The sequence below is a fragment of the Phalacrocorax aristotelis genome, chromosome 26, assembly GCF_949628215.1.
Source record: "Phalacrocorax aristotelis chromosome 26, bGulAri2.1, whole genome shotgun sequence".
Lineage (NCBI taxonomy): Eukaryota > Metazoa > Chordata > Aves > Suliformes > Phalacrocoracidae > Phalacrocorax > Phalacrocorax aristotelis.
The window spans coordinates 2443930-2457182 of record NC_134301.1 but is presented as its reverse complement, the minus strand read 5'-3'; the positions used below and the strand labels follow the sequence as shown (position 1 = coordinate 2457182).

Here is a 13253-nt window from a genome sequence, read left to right as displayed (position 1 = left end):
TGAAGGGAGGAGCAGCTGGTGCTGTGCTTGGGGGGGGGGGTGTCGGGGGTGCCGAACGCCCTCCCGGGAAGGGGGTGACCCCTCTGCTCCCAGATCTCCGGTGAGAGCCCCCACATTTGGGTGGTGCTCCCTTGGGTGCTCGGTGGCTGCAGCGGGGTGGGGGCGCTCCGTGGGGTGCGGGGGTTCGGCTGCTCGGTGCCGTATCCCGGGGCGGGGAGGGGGGCGGCTGTGCCTGCACCGGGGGTACCGGCTCCCTCGGGCAGCTCCGGGGTGGTGGGGAAGCACCGGGCCGGGGGAACGGGGCGGGCGTGCGGCGGCGGCGGCAGCACCGGGACCTCCGCCGCCCCGGGACCCCCCCGCCGCCCCCGGGCGCGGATTGGCGGCGGCGGGGGCGCAGGGCGGAGCCGGCCCGGTGGAGCCATGACATCACCGCCGCCGCCGCCGGGCCAGCCCCAGCCCCCGGTCCCGGCCCCGGTCCCGGCCATGCCGCCCCGCGCCGCCGCCGCCCCGCCGTAGCCCCCGGTGAGTCCGGCCGCGCCGAGGCGGGGGGGCGGGCGGAGAGCGGCGGCGGAGGCACCGGGCGGGGGGGGGGGGGGTTCCCCGGGGAATTCGGGCCGCAGCGTGGGGATACCGGCAGCCCCGCGGTGCGGCGGGGGTTCCCCGCTACCGCCGGGCACCGGAACGCCCCGCGGGGCGGGGGGGGCCGGGCGGCGGGGCCGGGGGTCCTCCGGGGGAGGCGGCACAGGGCGTCCCGGCCTGTCCCCCCTGCACGTCCCCGGTGCCTCCCGGCTGCTCCCGGTATGTCCCCGGTGCCTCCGGCTGTCCCTGCTCACGTCCCCGCCGTCCCCCGACTGTTGTCCCCAGAACGTCCCATGTGCCCCCAGCACACCCCGCCTGCCCCCGGTCTGTCCCCGCCGTGTCCCCACCGACCCCCGGTACGCCCAGGCTCTCCCCGCTGTGCCCCGGCTGCCCCTGGCGTGTCCCAGTACCCCCAGTGCATCCTGGCTGTCCCTGGTGTGTCCCCCACTGTCCTCCATCCCACCCGCGGGTCCCCACTGTCCCTGTCCCCCGTCTGTCTCTTCTGTCACCGCTGCATCCTGGCTGTCCCCAGTGTCCCCACTGCATCTTGTCTGTCTCTGGTAGGTCCCCAGTGTCCTCACTGCATCCTGGCTGTCCCTGACATGTCCCTGGTGTCCCCACTGCATCCTGGCATGTCCCCCGTGTCCCCACTGCATCCTGGCTGTCCCTGGCATGTCCCCGGTGTCCCCACTGCATCCTGGCATGTCCCCCGTGTCCTCACTGCATCCTGGCTGTCCCTGGCATGTCCCCAGTGTCCCCACTGCATCCTGGCATGTCCCCCGTGTCCCCACTGCATCCTGGCTGTCCCTGGCATGTCCCCGGTGTCCCCACTGCATCCTGGCATGTCCCCCGTGTCCCCACTGTATCCTGGCTGTCCCTGGCATGTCCCCGGTGTCCCCACTGCATCCTGGCATGTCCCCCGTGTCCCCACTGCATCCTGGCTGTCCCTGGCATGTCCCCCGTGTCCCCACTGCATCCTGGCATGTCCCCCGTGTCCCCACTGCATCCTGGCTGTCCCTGGCATGTCCCCAGTGTCCCCACTGCATCCTGGCATGTCCCCCGTGTCCCCACTGCATCCTGGCTGTCCCTGGCATGTCCCCCGTGTCCCCACTGCATCCTGGCTGTCCCTGGCATGTCCCCAGTGTCCCCACTGCATCCTGGCATGTCCCCCGTGTCCCCACTGCATCCTGGCTGTCCCTGGGAAGACCCAGCTGTCCTCGATGTGTCCCCGCTACCCCAAGGCTGTTTCTCCAGCACATCCCATTTGTCCCCGGTGTATCCCGGCTGTCTCCAGGGTGTCCTCCCTGTCCCTGGGCTGTCCCCGCTATCCCCAGTGCACCCTGGCTGCACCAAGAGCAGCCCAGGCCCTGCAGCCCAGCAGGGTTGGGGACACTCGGGGCTGTCACCCCACGTCCCCAGGCTCAGGGTGGGGACCCTGGTGTGGGGCAGGCCAAGGCCAGCCTGTCACGACCGTGCTGTGGGACCGTGGCCCGTGTGCAGGGGGCTGTTCCCTGCCACACTGGCGTGTCCACAGCCGCGTGGTTTGGGCACAGGCTGCGTTCTGCAGCGCCTGGGGTGGCCGGTGCAAGTGGTTGCTGTCCCTTGGCCCAGGGTGACCGGGGGGACCGCAGAGGGGGACATGGGCTCTGGGTGCCCCTGGGTCTGCTGGAGCTGCATCCCCCCCCCCCCACAGGGACCCTCACGCTGCCCGCTGGGGCCCTGTGCCAGGGGAGGGGACGGCCGCACTGTCCATCCATCGGGGCCCCGCGGCTGTCCCCTCCCCGTGGGGCCTGGGGGGGCCATGGGCTGCTCTTCCCCTCCAGACAGAGCCTCACTTCCCCCCGTGACGCAGCTGGAGCCGCCGGCCCCGGGGCCGCTTCCTGTGCTGGGGGCAGTGTGAGGGGGGCCCACGCACCCACGGGCACCACGGGCCACCCCGGGGACCTGCCTGGGTCTGCTGCCAGCCCTGCGGGCTGCAGGGGGACGGGGACAGCACGAGCGAAGTCTGGCCACGCATGCCAGTGAGGGCGCATGGTGCTGCCGTGCATGGTGCCAGCGGGTCCCAGGGTGCGTGGCCAAGGTCACCCAACCCATGGGGTTGGGGACAGCTGGCTCGGGGTTTGGTGGGGACGTGGGGAGCATCTCACAGCCCCTCTCTGCGTCCCTCCCTGCTGTGCTGAGCAGGGCTGTAAATACTGACGCTCCGGTTATTTTTGCCACTGTCATTGTGTTGGGTGGGAGAAGGCAGCAGAGTTTGCTCTGGGGCCGTCCGGTGGCCCCAGCGCTCCCACCCCTGGGGCATGTGGGGTCCCCAGCGGGCAACAGGGCTGTCACGAGTGCTGCATGTGCCCTGACCTCGCCTGCTTCCAGTGACCTCCCTCCCGGCCTCGCCAGCTCCGTCACCCGCAGACCCTCCTGCTGTCCCCTCTGTTCCCCCCTGCGCTGCTGAACCCCCCTGCCGGGTCACCAGGCGTTGCCCCCATGGGGTCTGGGTGAGCCGGGGCTGCGTGGTCCTGCGTGAACCCCAACCCCTGCCCAGCTTGTGGGGTGCAGGGTGGGGGCCACGGCCTGGAGCCATGGCATGGCTTCATCCCTGGCGCCCTGGGGGCCTCTCCGAAGGGTGCCCAGGCTCCTGGGGGTCCCTTCCCAAAGGGTGCTGGGTGCCCCAGGGGGGTCCCTCTCCGTGGGGTGCCCCGTGCCCGGGGGGTGCCCGGTGCCACATGGGGATGCGCAGTCCTTCCTCTCCCGGGACTCCCGGTGTGCCGGTGCCGCCTCTCCCGGGGGTCCCCGGTGCCCCGGAGCCCGCGTACCGGCTCCCCGGTGCTCCCTGGCCGGGGCTGGCGCTGGCGGAGCCGCGCACCGGGGGCGGCGGCGGCCCCGGCTCCTCCCCGGCCGCGGCGGGAAGGCGGAGCCGGGCCGCCGCCGCCTCCCAACAATAGCGCGGCCGGGCCGGGTCGGGATGGAGCCGCCGTCGCCGCCGGGACCGGCCCCGGGGCCGCGCTGAGCGGGGACGGGCGGCCCCGCCGGGAGCCCCGGGCGTGAGTGCGCGGCGGGGGCGGGAGCGCGGCGGGGGGAGCCCCGGCCGGGGCCGCGGCCGGTGCCCGTGCCCGGTGCTCGGGGCCGGTGCTTGGGGCCGGTCCCGGTTCCGGCGCGCACGGGGCGAGCGGCGCGGGGAGGCACCGGTACCGGCGGCGGGGGGAGCCCCGGGGGAAGCGGGTGGGGGGGGCCGCCTGCACCCCGGGGGTCCTGTGCCCCGGGTGCTGCGGATTCCGGTGCCCCGAGGCCGGTGTCAGTCCCGGGGGTGCTGCACATCCCGGTGTCCCGGGGCTGGTGGTCCCTGTACCCGGGCCCAGGGTCCCTACACGCCCCAGGAAGGGACGTGGGTAGCTGGGTGGCAGGAGGGGTCCCTGCGGCTCTGGGTGCTGGTGGGGTCAGGGCTTGGCCCCGGGGCTCCCCCGAGGCTCGGTGCCCCCCTCAGCCCTGTTGTACCCCACAGGTGACAGCACGGAGGGACGGGGCTGAGGACGTCCTGAGTAAGGTAAGGGGGTTCCCAGCTGCCGTGGGCCGGGGGGACACCGGGCAGGGCCCAGCGGTGACCCCAGCCTGACGCGCATCCCCCTGCAGCCAGCGATGTCGGAGAGCGTGGCCGAAGCGCCGGGAGAAGGGAGCCCCGCGGCGCTCAGCGAGACGGGCACCAGCCATGAGCTCCTGCAGCGGCTGCGGGAGCTGGAGGTACGGCGGGGGCCGGCAGCCGGGCCCACCAAGAGCCGGGACCACCGGGCAGCTGTGGCTGGTGCCACTGGGCAGCCACGGCCACCAGAAACTAGGTCCACCAGGGCAGCCGTGGCCATTGCCTTTGGGTAGCCGTGGCCATTGCCTTTCGGTGGCCACCGCCACCGTGCAGCCAGTGCTACCAGGCAGCCGTGGCCGGTGCCACAGAGCCAGCAGCCCAGGTGCCACGGTGGGGGGCAGAACTTTCCTGCTTTCCATGGCCCTCATGTGCCACTGCTCCTGGGGCAGCCCAGTCCCTCCATGTGTGGCCCTGGGCCCCACCAGGCAGAGGAGGGGGCCCCAGGTGCTATGGGGAGGGGTCCAGACGTCTGTGTCCCCTGAGCCATCCCCACTCTGACCCCAGGCGGAGAACTCGGCCCTGGCCCAGGCCAACGAGAACCAGCGGGAGACGTACGAGCGCTGCCTGGACGAGGTACTGGTGGGGCGAGGGGCATGCGGGGCACGTGTGCACACGTGTGTGCCAGGGTGCGGGGCTGTGCTTGCCCTCACACCTCACCCAGGCCCCCCCTCTGCTCCCCAGGTTGCCAACCACGTGGTGCAGGCGCTGCTCAACCAGAAGGTGGGTGTCAGGGGGGCTGTGGGGCATCGCGGGGGCTGGAGGAGGACGGAGAGGGTCCTGGCTGATGCTCCCCCTCCTGCTCTGGCCAGGACCTGCGTGAGGAGTGCATCAAGCTGAAGAAACGGGTGTTCGACCTGGAGCGCCAGAACCAGGCGCTGAGCGACCTCTTCCAGCAGAAGCTGCAGCTCTCGGCTGGATCCCTGCCCCAGGTACAGCTGGGGCTGGGTCGGTGCTGGGGGGGGTCATAGGGCAAAGCCCCCCAGAAGCTTAACCTGGTGTCTCCCTCCTATCCAGCTGCCACTGCACCCAGTGCCAGTGCCCCCGGATACCCCGGCCAGCCCCCAGCCAGGCTCCGCTGAGCAGCTGCCCCCCCTGCTGCCCCCTGGCTGCTGCATCCCCCCTCCGGAGGTAGGTACTGGTGTCTCTGAACCCCCCCTGCTCCAGTGTCCCCCTCTCCAGGATGTGGCATCCCCCTCCCCAAGTTCACGCTATTGCCTTTCCCAAGCCTGTGGTGTCCCCATGCCTGTGGTACCCTGCTTTCTAGGCCTGTGGGGTCCGTCCCCCCCCCTTCCCTGGGTCCATGGTGTCCCCATCCCTGAACCTGTGGCATCACCCTTTCCAAGCCCGACTGCCAACAGCGTCCCTGTCCCCGAGCCTGTGGCTTCCCCTTTTCCGGGTCCCTGGCAAATCCCCTCCGAGCCCCTCTGCCTGTGATGTCCCTGGCTCCAAACCCCTTTGCCCCTGCTGTCCCTGTCCCCAACCCTTTTGTGTCCCCCTCCCAAACCCCATCGTGTCCCTCTCCCTGTCCCCCTCCACCCGTGGTGCCCCCAGGGTGTCCCCCTCTCCCAGTCCCAGCAGAGCACCATGGGGGTCAGCGCTGTGTTCCCACGGGGTGACGGTGCCCGGTCCCCGCAGATGACCCCGTCGGTGCCGTCGGGCAGCCCCGGGCTAAGCCCCGGCACCCCCACCCTGGACGCCCTCTCCCCCTTCTTCAAGAAGAAAGCCCAGATCCTGGAGGTGCTGCGCAAGCTGGAGGAGACGGACCCGCTGCTGGGGCCCCCCCAGGCCTCTCCCGGCTCCCCCGAGTCCTGTGCCGCCCCGGGCTGGTCCTCGTGCCCGCTGCGGGGGCCGGGGGCTGCTGGGGGTTGGCGGGGGGCCGAGGGAAGCCCCTGCTCCTCGCCGGAGGAGGCTGCACCGCCGCGGGGGGCCCTGCTCAGCGCCTTGGCTGAGCGGCTGCTGCGGGGCGAGGGGGGGTGCTGCCGGCGCAATGGCGAAGCCTCTGGGGGCCCCCCCCGGCAGCGGCGTAGCGAGCACCCCGCTTTTCTGGGGCTTTACGCCGCGGGCGAGGAGAGCCCCGAGGGGGGCTTCGCCGCGCTCTCGCCCGGGGGAGACACCAACCCCCTGCCTTCCCCCCCCAAGGTGCTCAAGCTGCCGCCCCCCCCCGGGGTGCTGCGCCTCAGCCCCCAGCTCGCCCGCGCCTCCAAGATCCCCTGCCGCAGTGGCAACCCCGAGGCCTCGCCGGCGCTCAGCCGCCGTGCCTCCCCCGACGCCCCCCCCGAGCCCGGCTCCCCCGAGCCCCCGGTCTTCCCCCAACCACGCACCTACGAGGCAGCTGAGCAGCCCCCCGGGCCACTGGCCCCCACTGGCAGTGGGGAGCGGGCAGCCACCTCCCCCCCCAGTACCCGTCGTGGCACGGGGGGCTCAGCCCCCACCCGCCGCCCTGGCAAGAAGCCCCCCGAGCCGGGCTACTTGCCTTTCAAGGAGCGCTTGGCTGCCCTGGGCAAGCTGCGGGGGGCTGAGGGCCGCGAGCCCCCCGGCCCGGGGCGGCCTGAACGAGGGCATGGGGCCGAGCCGCGGCCCCCTCCCCGAGGAGGTTTGGGGGGCAGCCTGAAGCACCCCGAGCCAGCGCATGGTGGGGAGCCCCTGGCCCGCTGCTACTCCTCCGGCTCCATGGGTGAGGCCGGCAAGGCAGGGGGCAAGGGGCGCCCTGCCGGTGGCAGGACCCCCCCCCGGGTCCCCCCAGCCCCCCCTACCAAAGCCGCCCGCAGCCCCCACGGCAGCCCCACCAAGCTGCCCACCAAGGCGGGTGCCAGTAAAGCCGGGACGCCACGGAGCGAGGAGCCGGCAGGCGCCAAGGCGGCGGGGGCCCCCCGCAAAGCACCACCAGCTGCCGAGCCCCCCGGCACGGTGCCGCCGCCGGGTGCCGCCGGGCACTCGGCCATCGAGGAGAAGGTGATGAAGGGCATCGAGGAGAACGTGCTGCGGCTGCAGGGGCAGGAGCGGGCGCCGGCGGGCGAAGCCAAGGGGAAGGCGGCTGGTGGCTTGGCCAGCTGGTTCGGGCTGCGCCGTAGCAAGCTGCCAGCTCTGAGCCGTCGCGGCGATGGCAGCCGGGGCCGGGAATGGGCCGGAACGCCGGCTCCTCTGCGCCGGGAGGTCAAGCTGGCCGCCCGCAAGCTGGAAGCCGAGAGCCTCAACATCTCGAAGCTGATGGAGAAGGCGGAGGATCTGCGCAAGGCGCTGCGGGAGGAGCACGCCTTCCTGCAGGGGCTGGCATTGGAGAAGGGGCGCCCACGCGGGCCCCCCCGCGGCCCCGGCCACCTCCCGGTGATGTACCAGGAGGTGACGGCCGAGACCTTCATGCAGCAGCTGCTCGACAGGTCAGTGGTGGCCCAGGGGCCGTGGGGGAGCAGGGAATGAGGGTGGTGGGTGCCCCCCACCCCGAGCCTGCCCTGACATGGCGGCGGCATCCCCAGGGTGGATGGGAAGGACGTGCCCTACGAGAGCCGCCTGGAGCACAAGCGGGAGCTGTGCGACCTCCGGCGGGTCCCCCCCGACGCCAAAGACCCCCGGCTGTGCCACCCGCCCCGCAATGGCATCGTGGGACACCTGCGGGAGCCCCCAGACAAGGTAAGGACAAACCCCCTCCTCCACCCCACGCCCCCACCCCATCACCGCTGCCGGCCATGTGCCCTCTTTGGGGGGGGGGGCGCACAGCCACTCACCCTGTCCCCCTCACTGCAGGTGCCCGATGTGGGGCTCCAGGATGAGCTGCCATCGGACGAGAGCTTGTCTGAGTCAGGGGCGTCGCAGCACTTCGCCGGTGAGGGGGTGCTGGGCGGGGAGTGGAATATGGCAGGGAGGGGGGCACCGGGGCGGACCCCTGGCACTGACACCTCTGTCTGTACCGGCAGCCTGTGGTTCGCTGACGCGGACGCTGGACAGTGGGATCGGGACCTTTCCGCCCCCCGATTATGGGGGGGTCCCTGCCAAAAGCACCCCCAAACCGCGGGGCCGCCCTGAGCCGCTGCCCGGCGCTGTGCCGGCGCGGCCACCTGCCATCACCAAAGTGCCGCGCAAGGCCCGGACGCTGGAGCGGGAGGTGCCCAGTGCGGAGGAGCTGCTGGTGGCCGGCAAACACCGGAGCGCCCCGACGTGCCGCCCCCCGGCTCCCCCCGGCCCACACGGCCACCGCGCTGCTCCCCAAGGTTGGTGTCCTGCGTGCCGGGAGTGTGCAAGGTCCTGGTTTGCCGGGTGTGCAGCCATGCTCGTGCAATGGGGCTTGGCACCTGGCACGGGGTCCTGGGGGGGCCCTGCAGGCCAGCACTGACACCCCTCCCATCTTTTCCTGCAGACGCCGGTGAGGATACCGGGAAGCCGCGGCGCATCCAGCAGAGCAAAAACTGGACTTTCCCCAACGCCAAAGCCTGCGGTGCTGCCGACCCTTTCCTCTGCCCGCCCGGGGGGCTGGAGGGGCTGCACCATCCCACGCTGGTAAGGGGGGGCTCTGGAGGGGGGTGGGGTGGGTGGGACCAGCCCACCAGCCCCGGGGTGTAATTGGTATTGGCAGGAGTGGGGGGGGCACAGCAAGCCCTCCCCCCCATCACCCTGTCCCTCCCAGGCGCCCGTGTGCAGCCCAGCGGGGCATGGAGGAGCATCCCCGGAGGCCCCCCCGCCACTGCCCCCCACCCTGAGCGCCAGCAGCAGCCGGACGCCCAGTGCCTCGGATGTGGGGGACGAGGGCAGCACAGAGGCCCGGTCGCGGGATGGGGGACATGGTCCCCCGGGGCTGGAGCACTCCGAATCGCTCAGCGACTCGCTCTACGACAGCCTCTCCTCCTGCGGCAGCCAGGGCTGAGCCCCCTCCCTGGCCGCACTCGCACGTCTTCCGCCCCCCAGCCCCGCTGCCCCCCACTCCCCCAGCCCTGCTCTGGGGGTGCTGCCCGGGGTGGGGAGGGGGGGTCTCGGCATCCCCCCTCCCCCCCCCCCCCCGGTGCCCGGCTCTCTCCAATGGTGCTATTGCAGTGTACAGCCCCCACCGCCGGGTTTTTAACTCAATAAAGCCACCCTCCCCCGGTTTATTTATATAGGTTATTGTGCAGCCGCTGTCGTCTCTGCGTCGGCCGCATCCTGCCCGCGGGAGGGAGGGGGCCGAGAGCTTCGAGTCTGAGCATTTTATTGAATCATCCCGGTGTACAAAGAGGCAACGGCGGGATTGGGAGAGCTCGGAATCAAAACACCTTCGTCCCCACGGCCCTGCCAGACGGCTCGCCCAGCAGATCGTTTTCTTTTCCATTGTATTTCTTGGCACTGGTGCTAAAGGAGAGGCTCCTCCGTTGAATTTGGCTTCAGGGTGTCCCACCACCCCCCCAGCTGGCATGGGGGCAGAGGCCATGGCTGCCCGGGGAGGGGGATGACACCCCAGCTGCTGGTGCAAGGGTGCAGCGGGGACGTGTTGCCCACAGGGCTGGGGAGAAACTTCAATGGGAAGCTCACGTGTCGGCGATAACCGCGAGGGACGTGGGCTCTGAGGGGGAGCTGGGCCGGGGAGGGGCGGGGCAGGAGCTGAACTCCAGCAGGATCTGCAAATTGGCCGGTTTCTAATCAAAGAAGAGCTAAACGAGAGAAAAACCCACAAGGTGCAAAAGCTTCTGGGCTGCTTTTCATCAGCAGCCAAGCACAACCCCTTTAATGAATCAGAGAAGAGATGGGGATGGGGTGGGGACGGGGACCCGATGGGGACAGCTCCACCTCGGCCTGGAGCCGCTTCACTTCTTCTCCTTCTTCTTGTTCTGCAAGAGGAGAGGCGGCCGGGCCCGGTCACTGCCGGGTACAGGGTGCCTGTCCCCCACCAAGAGGGGCGGGCTTGTCCCCCCCCAGCCACGCCCACGGGACCACCACCCACCTCGGTCATGCCCAGGATCATCAGGAGCTCCCGGAAAATGTTGACGAAGTCGAGGAAGAGATCGACGCAGTGCCTGTGGGGACGTAGGGACGCGCTCAGGGGGGCCCGTCCTGTCCCGTGTCCCCCCCCGTCCCCAGCACCCACCAGATGTAATCCTTGTCCCCGCTCTCCGCCTTCTCGATGATGAGCTGCGTGTCGAAGAGCACGAAGCCGCACATGATCATCAGCCCCAGGTACAGGTTGGCCTGCGGGAGGGAGGGGGGATGTTAGATGGGGACAGCCCCGTATTGGCGTCACCGGTGAGAGCTGATGTCTGTCTGTCTGTCTGTCTGTCCGTCTGTCCTCCATGGGCTCCTGGCAGACGGGAGGGGACTCACCGTGAAGAGCCAAGTAGATCCCACAAAGGCATTAACCACAGAAGAGAGAAGCATCAGGGTGAGGCCGGAGAGCAGGAAGCCTGTGGGGAGAGGGCAGGGAGTGAGGCCTTGCCCTGACACCCCATGGGGTGCCCCCCACCCCACACAGGGAGCCCCCAGCCCCCTGTGGGTCCCCCTCCGGCCCCTCTCACCTCCCAGGTAGAGGAAGCTCCGGCGCCGGGCGTACAGGGCGCTCAGTGAGAAGCAGGCGAAGATGGTGGCAGTGCCGAGGAAGGCAGTGGGGATGATGCTAGGAGAGAGGAGAGGGGGTGAACGGGGCCTGGGAGGGGCGCAGGGGGTCCAGTGCGGGGGTCACGCTCCTACCTGGGATTGATGGAGATGCACATTTCCAGGAGGGGCCCCAGGTTGATGCCTGGAAGGACAGAGCAGCGTGTCACCAGAGTCATTTTGGAGCCGGTCGGCCCTGTGTCAGGGCCGTTGTCCCCCCATCCCCAGGGCTCAGGGTCCTGCAGGACTCGTGAGGGTCCCCGGTGCCCACCTACCTGTCAGGAAGGCGAAGCCCACCAGCATACCCAGCCTCTTCTGCTCTGTCTCCCGACTGTGCGGGGTGGCCGTCAGCCAGATCATCAGCCCCAGAGCGCCCAGGCCAGTCAGGAAGCTGAACTGTGGGGCAAGAGGCAGGTGGGGCCCCGGCACTGCCTTGCTGGGGTGGGTAGATGCAAGCGCAGGGGCCCCCCCAAAATGCCCCTCACCTGGAAGAAGCGGGTCACCGCATTGATGTAGGCCCCTGTGGCCGCCACAAACATGCAGAGGGCGAAGCTGGCATAGACCCTCTTCAGGTGCTCCTGTGTGGAGGCCGAGCTGGGGGCGAGGGGACAGTGGTGAGGCTGGTGCAACCCCCCCATCAGCCCCCTGATTCGAGCCCGGCCTGCCCAAGAGGTTACTCACATGTGGGAGAACTTGAAGAGGGCGTCAAAATTGATGTTTCGGTCAAAGACGTTCATGGTGCCGCACTGGGAGTGGGCCCACCAGCCGCTTCGCAGAGGTGCAAGCTGCAAGAGGGGAGGTGGGTCAGGGGGGCGTCAGAGCCCTCCCAAGCTCCCAAAGCTCCCACCACACGGCGGAGGAGCTCAGCGGGAGCTGAGGACCTGTTTGTCCTGTGCGGAGCGAGCGGCAGGAGCTGCGGGCTGCTTGGGATCCGCCACGCTCCGCACCGGTGCCAGAGCCCTCCTCGCCCAGCTGGTGCAAGTGTTGCAGGCTGTTGCGAGACCAGGGTGGCCCCCGGGGAGGCCCTGACCCTGCGGGAGCGCTACCAGCAGCTGGAAAGCATCTTTGTGCCAGGCTACTATTAGCACCCGTAATGACATCCCCAGAGGAGGCTCTGGCAGTGCGAGGCTCCCTGCACGGTTGCCGCCTCCTCCTTGTCGTCCCTTCCCGCTCCAGCCCCTCCGCCAGCCCCCGGTCCAGCCAGCTTGGTCGGTGCTGTTTACCCCGACACCCGTGGGAGCCCAACCGGCCCAGTAAGTGGCACGGGCCGCGTGTCCCCAAGGGGTGGAAGGGACCTAACAGGCTGGGGCAGACAGGGCCTAAGAGGGCGCAGGCCATGGGGCTGCCAACCAGTCGCCCTAGCAGAGACCCAGGGTCTCCTCCTACCACACTGGCAGGGACTTTGGCACCCGCTGGCCTTGCCCAGGGGTGTGCTGGTTTTGCCCCAGCACTGGGACAGCAGGAGCTCGGCTGTCACCAGGCTGGTGCCACCACACTGCCAGGCACCCTCCTGGCTCGACCCCAGGCTTCACGGCGGGGCAGAAGCAGAGGTTGGTGCCCCACGGCCTTGCCGGGGGTTGCGCAAGGCAACGGGGAAGCTGGCTCTGCGCGGGGTGGGGCAGCCACGGAGGTGTGTGGTGGCCGGCTGTGACAGCCGGTTTCGTCAGGCAGGGCCTGCCCTCCCTGCGGAGGTGGCAGGTGGCTCCCGGCTCCCGGGACGGCAGGACGCGGGGCTCCGGGGGAGCCGGGACAGCAGCCCTTCCCTGGGTGCGGGTGACAGAGATGCGACTGGAGCCCTTTCGGTTTCGCTGGTGACGTCCCCGTCGGTGGCCCGAGGGCGGCCACCGGGCGCTGTCGGCAATGGGTAACCAGGACTGTCGCCATGGGGCGACCTTTACCCCCCGGCGCTGCCCCGGGCCCACCAGTACCGGGCCGCTTCCCCCGCGGGTGGCTCCGAGAGGGGCTCCCGCGGCTGCCGCCCCCGGCAGCGGACGCAGCCCCCACGGTGGGCCAGACCCGCGTGTGACCCCCCGCCCCGTTCTCCCGTCAGCGAGGCCCGGTGCTGGGGGGGGGGGAAGGAGCGGCCCGGCCCAGCCCTCCCCCCCCGGGGTGAGGCCTGCGGGGGCGGTAGGCGCTGCCCAGGGCCTGCAGCTGCCGCGAGGGCCCCGGGGGGGCGGCGGGGTCCCCCGAGGGGGGCCGGGCCGGGCCGGGCCGGGCCGAGACCCCCCGCCGCCGCCGCCGCGCTCCCCTCCAACCTCACCTGCGCGGCGCTCCGCCGTCCGTGCCAGGCCCCGAACGGTCCTCACTCCACCACGCCCCCGATCCTCATTGGCCAACGCGCGGCGGGTGCCCGCCCACTGACTCGTTCTATTGGCTCACCTCCACAACACGGGGAAAGGAGGGGCAAACCGCCGCCGTCGTCCATTGGCGGCCGGCCGCGCCCGAGCGCCGCCGTTGGCCAGGCGCACCCTCTCCCCTCCGCACAGAAGCGCGACGG

At 71.0% G+C, this 13253-nt stretch overlaps 2 protein-coding genes across 5 annotated transcripts; one reads left to right on the top strand and one right to left on the bottom strand.

Moving 5' to 3' along the window:
* Positions 1 to 389: 389 nt before the first annotated feature.
* Positions 390 to 9294, top strand: NCKAP5L (NCK associated protein 5 like). 4 transcript variants are annotated; one of them, XM_075075941.1, is made up of 13 exons: positions 390 to 522; positions 4076 to 4117; positions 4204 to 4311; positions 4715 to 4783; positions 4892 to 4930; positions 5020 to 5139; positions 5225 to 5338; positions 5780 to 7587; positions 7684 to 7837; positions 7952 to 8030; positions 8122 to 8415; positions 8562 to 8701; positions 8829 to 9294. In XM_075075941.1, the coding sequence occupies exons 3-13, from the start codon at positions 4210 to 4212 to the stop codon at positions 9063 to 9065; spliced, it is 3156 nt and encodes a 1051-aa protein (XP_074932042.1). In that variant the 5' UTR covers positions 390 to 522; positions 4076 to 4117; positions 4204 to 4209; the 3' UTR covers positions 9066 to 9294. The 4 variants fall into 4 exon arrangements, with proteins under 4 accessions (XP_074932042.1, XP_074932043.1, XP_074932040.1 ...); XM_075075942.1 differs by lacking the exon at positions 390 to 522 and adding an exon at positions 2506 to 2600 and having other exon boundaries at positions 5846 to 7587; XM_075075939.1 differs by lacking the exon at positions 390 to 522 and adding an exon at positions 2506 to 2600.
* Positions 9295 to 9366: 72 nt separating this feature from the next.
* TMBIM6 (transmembrane BAX inhibitor motif containing 6) lies at positions 9367 to 13233 on the bottom strand. The gene is made up of 10 exons (XM_075075945.1): positions 13017 to 13233; positions 11438 to 11541; positions 11242 to 11350; positions 11032 to 11152; positions 10853 to 10901; positions 10681 to 10778; positions 10490 to 10569; positions 10257 to 10357; positions 10113 to 10185; positions 9367 to 9999 (listed from the first exon to the last, which is right to left on the bottom strand). Exons 2-10 carry the CDS (start codon positions 11491 to 11493, stop codon positions 9976 to 9978), a joined length of 711 nt encoding a protein of 236 aa, XP_074932046.1. The 5' UTR covers positions 11494 to 11541; positions 13017 to 13233; the 3' UTR covers positions 9367 to 9975.
* Between the last annotated feature and the right edge of the window lie 20 nt (positions 13234 to 13253).